Source organism: Pholcus phalangioides, unplaced genomic scaffold (genome assembly GCF_987345545.1).
Source record: "Pholcus phalangioides strain wild (caught in Gottingen) unplaced genomic scaffold, Ppha-v1.0 ptg000043l_1, whole genome shotgun sequence".
Classification (NCBI taxonomy): Eukaryota; Metazoa; Arthropoda; class Arachnida; order Araneae; family Pholcidae; genus Pholcus; species Pholcus phalangioides.
Window position 1 is genome coordinate 765,192 of NW_028301629.1, and position 10,217 is coordinate 775,408.

The 10,217-nt window shown below is 39.5% G+C and overlaps 1 protein-coding gene across 1 annotated transcript in view; it reads right to left on the reverse strand.

Moving 5' to 3' along the window:
* Nucleotides 1–7,174, reverse strand: part of LOC149063760 (EF-hand calcium-binding domain-containing protein 14) — a 54,742-nt gene extending 47,568 nt beyond the window's left edge. Inside the window, exons 1-2 of the mRNA XM_089255581.1 lie at nt 6,709–7,174; nt 2,127–2,311 (exon numbers count right to left, since the gene is read on the reverse strand). Coding sequence (XP_089111707.1) covers nt 2,127–2,311; nt 6,709–6,854 — 331 coding nt within the window. The 5' untranslated portion in view covers nt 6,855–7,174. The remainder of the gene's footprint in view (nt 1–2,126; nt 2,312–6,708) is intronic.
* Nucleotides 7,175–10,217: the final 3,043 nt, after the last annotated feature.

The following is a 10,217-nucleotide window of genomic DNA, read 5'->3' on the forward strand; positions in this document are numbered from 1 at the left end:
AATAAGTCGATTGAAATAACCTGGTTTTCCAACATACAGATAAGTTTTCCAGATTTTTAAAGCATGTTCCCGTATTGCTGAATGTAGCCTACATATTAGGCTCGAGAAGAAGAATACATACATATGAATCACACGGGGCAATAATAAGGATTTTTGCCGCTCTAGGCAAACATAATTTTACCACCCCTACAACTTAAAAATTTGATAACTTTATAATAGTTTTCTTTGTTCCCACCTAAAATTTCCGCCCCTTAAATTTTCCTGCCCGGGGCAGTTGCCCTCTTTGCCCCCTTCCCTAGTTACAGCCCTGTAATCACACACCACATAAATTGCACGAGAATATTTCTGATAAAACAACTTTGAATGCTGACTTTTTACAATATAAAGAACAAAATATCAACATTAGTTGAAATGCATATCATATAGGTGGGAGACATGAATATTAGTACAGACAGAATATTAGTACATAACAGACCTCACATCCTAGACAGAGTTTCCTAGGTACATTCTCCTGGGAAATACTACCTACCAATTTATATAATTACAGGATGGCCCACAAATTTGTAAATAGTTTAAAAATTCATAATACAAATATACAAATACAACGCCACAACAGGCAAATTGCCCAAAGAGGTGGCGACTTAAGAACATCATGGATCCCAGAGCCATTTTTTGGAGGCCCCACCTACTACTGCTACACACCATGGAAGGGGGGATTCGCACAACATTTTCAGTCCACAGACCAGATATTCAGTATTTCTGCCGCTCCAGGCTAGAAACAGGTATAGGCCTATATAGGGTGACTATATGACATATATTTTGTGGAACATTCCAGAAATTTTTGTACTTTATTTATTCCCATATTTTAAACAACGCCTCCTCAAATTTTTATTTTTGACTGAAAACATTGATTGGTTATTTTCACAGCTTATAATTTGCGCAGTGAAACCTGTATAAAATGGAACGTCAAAAGACTGAAATAATATTTTGTTTTAGACAGATTTCCATTTTATAGAGGCGCAAATCAAAGCACTAATCAACGAACAGACTATATTTTGATTCTGTTTAAGAATGGTTCCTGTCTCATACAGTGTCCATCTTATACAGGTTTCACTATTATGAAACCTGTATAAGATGATGTCATTTCTTATATGACCAATTATCATAATTAATTATAGTCATACAAATATATTCATCTCACACATTTTTGAAGCGTTCCTTTGGTGAATTACATTCTAATCTATTGCCACTTGCTGTAAACCTTCTATTTCCTACTGTTGGCAATTTTTCAAGTTTTTTAGGCGATAACTGACAATGTTCCACATAGATGCAATTTTGCATATTTTTTATGAAGGGAATATGTGTGTTCAGCCTTTTATGATTGATACTTTTCTACCAGAACAACTTCCCGAGCTGGATGGAATTCTCCGGTGGGCCACATCAGACCTGAGGATGTGCACCTCTGATTTAAATAGTGTTTTCTAGCAAACACTCATCTAATTTTTTGGTGGCACAAACTTTTTATGCAAACTCTTCTTCCCCATGATTTATCTTCTCTCAACATCCTTTTGTGGGGGTCATTTCTTATATGCGACTACAGTAGAGCATAGATTATCCAAATACCAATCAACCAAAACATAGGTTAACCAAAAGCGTTTCAGTCAGAAAATTCAAATTCGCATGCTATGTAGAAGTTCTGCTAGCAGCTGTAAATGCTTCTCCCCAAAGTGATATGAAATACATAGTTTTGTGTTTAATATCACTGTTTCTTTGTTTATATTGTGCCTATGATATTATTTTTTCCCATAAATGATCGGTTAACCAAGAAATCAGTTATCGGAATACAACACCCCTCAGTCCCCAATTGTTTTAGATAATCAATGCTCTACTGCATTATTGAAAACTTCTGAGGACCTCATGGCAAACTCAGCCACATTGTGTAGCTAATGCGTTTACGCCTAAATGCTTCCAATCCAACCACACATTTGATAGTGAAAACTATTCAGGTGCATTCTGTTCACTCATTAACGTTCATAGGCAGCATTTTGAATTCCCCCTGCATATAGATCACAAACAAAATGATGAATTAAAAAGGAATTTTCATTTCTTTTTTGAAATTCACTCACTATCTTTGAACTGAGCCTGTAATTCCTGTATCTTGAGGCTAAGGCTTATGACGTACCAAACGAGAGCTGCGACAAGAGCTAAAAGAAGAAAACATCCTATGAGTTTGGCCCCTTCGAAAAACTGGCAATTGCAAGCCCTCCTCGGACGAGACGATGACTTTGACTTTGAACCTGGACGGAATTCTCTGAAAAAGAGGTTAAAAAAACCCTAAGTTATTGATTATATTTGAATTAATATGCAAATTATGTTTGATATACAATAAAAATAACGAGAAGAAAAACACAAGAAAAAAAAACCAAAAAACTGAAACAAAAATCGGACGATCAGTTTCTTCTCTTCAAATAAAATATTCATCTTACTTACTGAAAGACTTTGGCAAGTGCGAAGGGTGCGATAAAAACCAGACCGCTACATTTTTGGGGCCACAAAATGGGATAAAAATACAATCAAAGCTTGTTATATTGACCCTCAAGTTATAGCAACCATTACATTACAACAACTGGTAGGATAAGTCCCAAATGTTTTCTCAGAACAACTATATGTTTTACTTTTGATATAACGACCCTCCCAATATAGCGTCCTTTTCTGACAGGATAAAGTGAGGTCATTATAACGAGCACCCACTGTACTTTGATTACATTTTGATTTTAGCTTCTTAACAAAGCAATAACTCAAATTTTGTTTGTCCAAGACCTCTAAAGTTCAGACATAGAACTCTCTGACCTAGGGTTTTGACAGAACCCTTTGTTCCCACCCCGCAAAGCTAAGAGAACATTTGATGTGGATCTAGTGTCCCAGGCACAGTACCAGAGGGGGACGCTAAATTATTTTAAAACTATTCAAAATTACATAGGGGAGGCATAATACATGTTTTCAGCTAAAAGAGTACCTAGTTGCAGCCCTGAATAGATCTGTGCTTAGATGGCAAAATGTAACATGTCACTTTTTCAAAATTTCACGAGGGTTAAATTTATAAACAATATTTTGCGAAAATCTGATACCATGACCTTTTTGACTTATTGCAATTTGCCTCCGTTGGTTCTTCATAAACCGAAAGAGATGGATGAATATGAAACTTTGTCACCTTCCAAAATTTTGACGAGCAAGACCAGAATGTAAACAACTCCATTTTTTAGGGAAAAGTGACTTGTGACATTTCGTCATCTGACCACAAAGATAATTGGTTCTCTAGCCCTAAAAGCCCTCCACCTGGGGGCACACTTGCAATTTTTCGCACTTCCAAACCATACATGTACCTCGTCCACATTCCGCTGTGGAACTTCTAATGAACTGGTACATGTTGGAATGTCTGTGCACGTGTTGTGAACCTGACGTGAAGTTTGTTTCTGCATAATGCTGCCATCAGATTTTCTAAATATGCATGAAGTGATAATAACTGAATAATAGTATCATTGTGGACCTGTTGCTCTCTGTGGCAAAGCTTTTTAGAAATTTTCTTCACTGGGCAGCGAGCACCATGGTACAAATTCATATAAACCTGACAGGGTCATAAGCGGAGATTGACTTGAAAGTCTGGGAGGAGCATGATAATGATGTAAGTTCATATGTATGCAAATACATTATATCAGTCCGCTTTACCTTCGACGCTGGGGGAGGGGCATTGCCCCCCATGAGCCATGTATCTCCGCCCATGACCAGGGTGAGCAGGCAGTGCCACAACTGGGAGGGGGAGAACAGGCAGGTATGGTGCCCCAGGTGCTGGACCAGAGGGGGCGCAAATTTCACACCAGCGATCCTATATTTTGACAAGGCATACTGAAGCTTTACACGCAAAGGAACAGCAAGAAAACATGATTATAGTACTCAGAACTTGCCCTATTTTATTCCTTTTCATAGTGTTCACAATTGGCATTACAAGCACCAACGATTTGCCTATGCAGTGATAATCATTTGTATGTCCAGTTGAGGTCTACACTCATATTTGAATTTCAAGTCTATTGGGTGCTTCCTTTATGGTGTTGCATTTCAGATGGACAGCAGAGTATTCATTGGTTTACGGAAATTTTGCTTCTGGCACATTTCATCCCCCCCCCCCCCCACAACAGAAATTTTAATCCATGCATTTCGCCTCCAGCTATTTCATCAGCCCTGACCATGTGAGTGATGAATGGCTGAGTGACCATGAGTGAAAAAGTGAATGTGAGTGATTGCATGAGCAACCAATTGAAGTGAGTGACCGTATGAGTGCTCATTGATCATTGATCATTTTTGTCGCACCACGGTCATTTTCTGCACACGAGGGCTAATTAGACCGGGACCTACAATTTATTGCCGATTCCGAACGGCAGGCTTGTTTTTCATACTCATCGAGAGGTTGGTGCGCTAACTCCTCGATGGGGGACTCCCTGCGGTAGCAATTTTTGCTGCGGTCAAGTCGCCGTTTTTTGTTGTACCCCTGTGTCAGGAAAGTTTTCTGACAAGGACGAACTGGGTATCGAACTCGCGACACCTCTAAACATCCTTTGGTACTTTAGGCGAGCATCTTATCAACCGGGCTACCGCGCCCCCACCGTATGAGTGCACAAGTGGGCGGGTAACTGTATGAGTGAGTGACAGTATATGGAACCACTCATACAGCATGTGTGACTACTCATATAGTATGTGTGGTCACTCACTTGGCCACTCATACAGTCACTAATTTGAGCACAAAAACAATCACTCATCTGGTTACTCATCCAACCACACGTTCGGTTACTCATAGTCACTAACTTGACCATGAAAAGTCACTCACTCACACACACACAGTCATTTGATCATTCATATGGTAATTTACTCAGCTTTACAGTCACTCACACTTGTTTATATGGCCACTCACATACTCATTTGATAATTCATATGGTCACTCTCTTGGCTACTCACCCAATCATTTGGTCACTCACTCAGTCATTTATACATTCAGGGCAGGTGAAACCTGGGACAAAACATACCAGGGCGAAATTTCTGGATGCCATATTCGACTGCCACTGGACAGTCATGCGGGTATCGTGAGAGGATCCGGGTTCAAACCCGATCGATGGCACAGTGGTGGTCAGCTGAAGTTGGTTTACTGCATTTTTCCAACTTCAGGAAAATGCAGGTACGAATGCAAATCAGTCACACATTTGAAAAGTCTCTCCTCAAAGAGCAGGCAAACTTTCAACATAATACATAACATGACAATTCAAGCATTTAGTATCTTTACTTCAAAATACAGGACATGGATAGCAGCGCCAGAATGAACATGAAACAAGCTCAACACTCTAACAACATAAATATGTTAGGACCCCGCATATACATACACTTTACACAATACATTCAGAATTTGTTTCGCTCTGAAACATCTCTTCATCAAAATGAATGTTAATGGGTTTTTCCCAATGTGTTGTTTTCCACCACACATACTAAACCTTAGAGATTAGGAACCTTCTCCTATACAGTGGGAACAATTCATTACAAAGGAAGACAAATTGTAATTTGCTAATTTTTCAACAGTTTTATTTCGCCACTGTGGTGGTCGAGTGGTCAAAGTGACGAACTCGCATCGTGAGGATCTGGGTTCAAACCCCACCATCGCCACAGTGGTGGTTGGTGGCTGAAGTTGGTTTCCTGTGGTTCCCAACTTCAAGGCGCAAATGCGAGCTGATCTCCCCATTAAAAAGTCTCGCTACAGAGAGAAACAGGCCTACAATGATAAATTATTCAATCATTACACTTCACTCATAGTTAGAAAAACTGGTGGCAGATGGCAGCACTACACATATATAACAAGCATTACACAGAAACAAACTTCACATCAGGTTTCACTACACGTGCACACACATTCCAACATGTACCAATTCGCTAGAGGTTCCGCAGAGGAATATGGACGATGTGCATGTTTGGTTTAGCAGTAGTAGTAACAGTTCTATTTCAGTTGAGAAAAATTGTGATGGTGATTTTTTACAGTAGAGTGGCTCCATCTGTAAAGAATATTGGAAAAAGTGATATTATCAAGGGTATGCACATAAGCGCTCTTCTTTCTCAGCTTTTTTTCTCTTGAAACCCTGACAAAGTGCATGTTTAGTCACGAAGTAGAAGTGTATTTATGAGTAGTCTGCCTTGGAAGAGAGATGGAAGCACTATTTGAACATATAACAAGCATCCCTAAGAAACAAACTTCATGTTAGGTTCACAACACTCCGATATGTACACATTCGTTAGAAATTCCACAGAGCAGGGGGGCTCTCAAACTGTGAGCAGCTAACCTTCGTTGGGGGCACTGACAAACACTTTTAGAAGAGACTGTTGATTAAACTGCTCTGGGGAGCTGCGGATGAGCGTTAATAGGGAAAAGTGAAAAAATGGTTCGAGAACCCCTGCCATATAAGAATATGGACGAGATGCATGTGTGGTTAAGTAGTATTGTATTCAAGAAATTGCGAAAATTCATGAAATATAGGACATTCGAACTGTTTAAACAGACAGTACACTCGAAATTTGAATGGCCTAACAGTATGACATAACAATTCAACTGCGATTGGTCGAGCCATTATTAAAAAAAGAATAGAGCTCAATATTGAGCTTCGAAGCTACTTTACTCACTTCTTGAATCGAACTTTACGCTTCGGCTTCGGAGCTGGGAAATTGGAAAAGTTCGGCGAGTCCAGAGAATCACTGGAAGAGATCTCCAACAACTTTATTGCCTCACCTGCACTGTTCACTGCGCTGCTATTGACATTATTCTGCATCGCGCTATTCAAACGCAACACCGCAGCTCATCAACATACTCGAGAATCAAAGCTGGGTTAAGCTCGAGAATCGCCAATCACCTACGCAAGTGACGGGACACCGAGCACACGAACAAACGAGAGAAAACGCCGTCCATATTACGGGGGAGAATCAAAATAAAAACATTATGTTTCTACGACCACCACATTGCGGGTGTGGAAAACAGTTGGACAATATATAAACAAAAATTAAAGGGTATCAATACAAATTCCTGAAATAGAGTTGGACTCAGCCAAACACGTGAACTACGCGCCTCGATTATTTGTTGAAGCGCTTATGTACATCATCTTATCCAATCACAAGATAGGTCTTATTTCTTTGAAAATATAATGTTTTTCTTACGGCTATTTCGATTGAGTCAACTATCAACGCAATGGTCGATAATAGAAAGTTGGGATTACGATTATAAATCAATATATCGAAATAAATATTAAAATTTAGTTTGATTAAAGCGTTTTATTATCTTTTTTTCCGTAGGAATTAAAAAAAAAATGGTTGAATTGATTCTGTCATCTTTGAAAATACAAACGTGACTGTGTCAGATTTTTTTGAGACGTTACCATATTTTAACGTAGTTTTGTTTGACCTGATATTTTTGGAAAAAAAAATGGTTTTTCAGCTTGAATTTTTGTTGAAATGAAAGATTAAAACCATTTTCAACTCCTTCGTATTTGCAGGCGAATCACAATCTCAGCAACGGCAGAGTTCAGCAGGTCCACATACACGGTTTACAATGGTGAACTGATTGTGGATACTAGCGGCAGAGTTGCCAGCTGGTCCTTAAAAAAATTCCAGCCAAAATCGTCTTCAAAAGTAGCCCAAAATATTTGAGCTTGTGCTGCCATCTATGAAGCAACAAGCGAGCTACAGTATGACGATATTCTAGTCTGCAAAGGTGTGGCTTATAGCTCTATTTTCTTGTTATACTAACTCCCCCCACCTTTTCGTAAAAAATATGGGATTTTTTTTTACCGAATGCATTAATTTTGAAAATTTGCGAAAGTCAGGGCTACAAATTCTATCTCCTGGAGTCACGGCCGTCTTAAAAGCATCATGGGCCCCCCCCCGGCAAATTGATTCTGCTCAGCCCTCTATCCAGACTACAAATGCCTACTTACCAATTCACATGCTTAATCTCGCAAATCTTAACTATATCTTATTTTTTATTCCTCCCCGCCGCTCTTCATAGATTACACTTATTAATTACACTTTTAACAAATAACAATTAGTAGTAACTTTATTAGGATGAGTCCGTGGATCAATTACGATATATGGTTTTATTACAGAAACACACATTACTACAAACTACACAACACATACAAGGACGGTTACAAGAGGAATGAGAACAAACAGTACACTGATCAGAGTATAACATATGTTATAGGTGCTGCCATCTATCAGACATTATTTACACTAACATATTTCACTGTTATTTACACTAACACCCCCCTTTAATTCAGTCTGTCTGAATTATCTTAGTGGAAATCAGGTGACAAGTCCCAGTTCTTTGCAAAGCTTTTGATGAGCTGGTCTTGGCAGTCCTTTCGTAAGTATGTCTGCAATCATATCTTGACTCTGGACATATTCAAGGAGTATGTCCCCTTCTCTGATCTTGGATCTAATATGATGATGCCTTACATCAATATGTTTGGTGCGAGCACGGAATTTTGGGTTCTCGGCAGATTTTATTGCAGATTGATTGTCACAATAAATCACAGTGGATTTCTGATGTCCTTTCAATTTTAGCTCACACATTATTCCTCTCAACCAGGCACATTCCTGAGCTGCTGAACTTAAAGACATATATTCAGCTTCGGTTGAACTGAGAGCTACGGAGTGTTGCTGTTTTGACATCCAGGTGACAGCTCCTCCTGACATCATGAATGCATATCCAGATATGGACCTTCTGGTGTCCAAACAATTTCCCCAATCTGCATCAGCATATGCAGAAAGCTCAGAGTGATCAGCTTCATACATCATTTTCATGGAAACAGTTGACTTGATGTATCGAAGAACACGCTTCAGTGCAGTCCAGTGAGCTTTCCCAGGATTTTTGTTGAACTTGCTTAGATGACCAACAGCAAAAGCTATATCAGGCCTCGTTGAATATGCAGCGAAGATGAGAGAGCCAACTAATTCTCTGTAAGGTACATTGGACATCTCTTCCTTTTCAGATTCGGTCTTCGGTTCATCATTCTTGGATAGACTAAGTCCTACTTCAAGAGGAGTGGCAACACCATGACAATCAGACATGCCAAAACGGACGAGAACATCTTTCAGATATTTTTCTTGATCAATGAAAATTTTTCTGTTCTTTCGATCACGAGTGATCCTCATACCTAAACAATGGTTCACTTCACCAAGGTCTTTCATCTTAAACTTTTTGACAAGGGCAGCTTTGAGATCATCAGTAGCAGATTTATCATCACTGAAAATTAGAATGTCATCCACATATATTCCCACAATGATTGTTTTCCCCCCTTCGATCTTGAAGTACACACAAGAATCATATTCGGACGGAGTGAACTCAAGGTCGAGAAGAACATCATGTAGTAACATATACCATGAACGACTGGCTTGCTTCAAACCATAGACAGATTTCAAAAGACGACAAATGGATCCAGATGGAAGCTTGACATACAGGTCTTCATCCAACTTCGGATGGAGGAAGGCTGTCACAACATCCATGTGATGAACATCCCAGTCATATTTAGCAGCAAGGGCAAGCAAAAGTCTGATCGAGGTTGTTCGGATGACCGGTGAGAAGGTTTCATCATAATCAAGGCCATAGCTTTGGGAGCATCCACGAGCAACCAAACGGGCTTTGTACCGTTCAGTAGAACCATCAGCAGTCTGCTTAATCTTGAATACCCATTTCATGGAAATGGCTTTCCGACCTGGAGGAAGTTCAGCTGGAATCCATGTTTGATTATCAGCATGCGATTTCAGTTCCTCGTCAATGGCCCTTTTCCAATGTTCAGCATCCTGGCTGTTCAGAGCTTCAGTCAATGATTCAGGTGTACTTTCACACAATGAAGCTTGGAAGGATACAAAATCATCATTGAAGATACGAATGTTTTGTTGTCGTGTACGTTGAGGATAGCGATCAGATCTAATCGGAACATTTGGTAAAACGTCAGGTGTCCTCACAGTATGGGAAGAAGACTGTTCTGAACTGTTTTCCAATGATGTTTCAGTCTCTAGAGAAGGCTGAGAGATAGTAACGGTTGAAAACTGTGTATCAGCTGCATTTTCAGGCGACGGAAATGGATCATGGCTCGGTGAATCCATTTTGCCAAATGGAAACTGGTCTTCAAAAAACT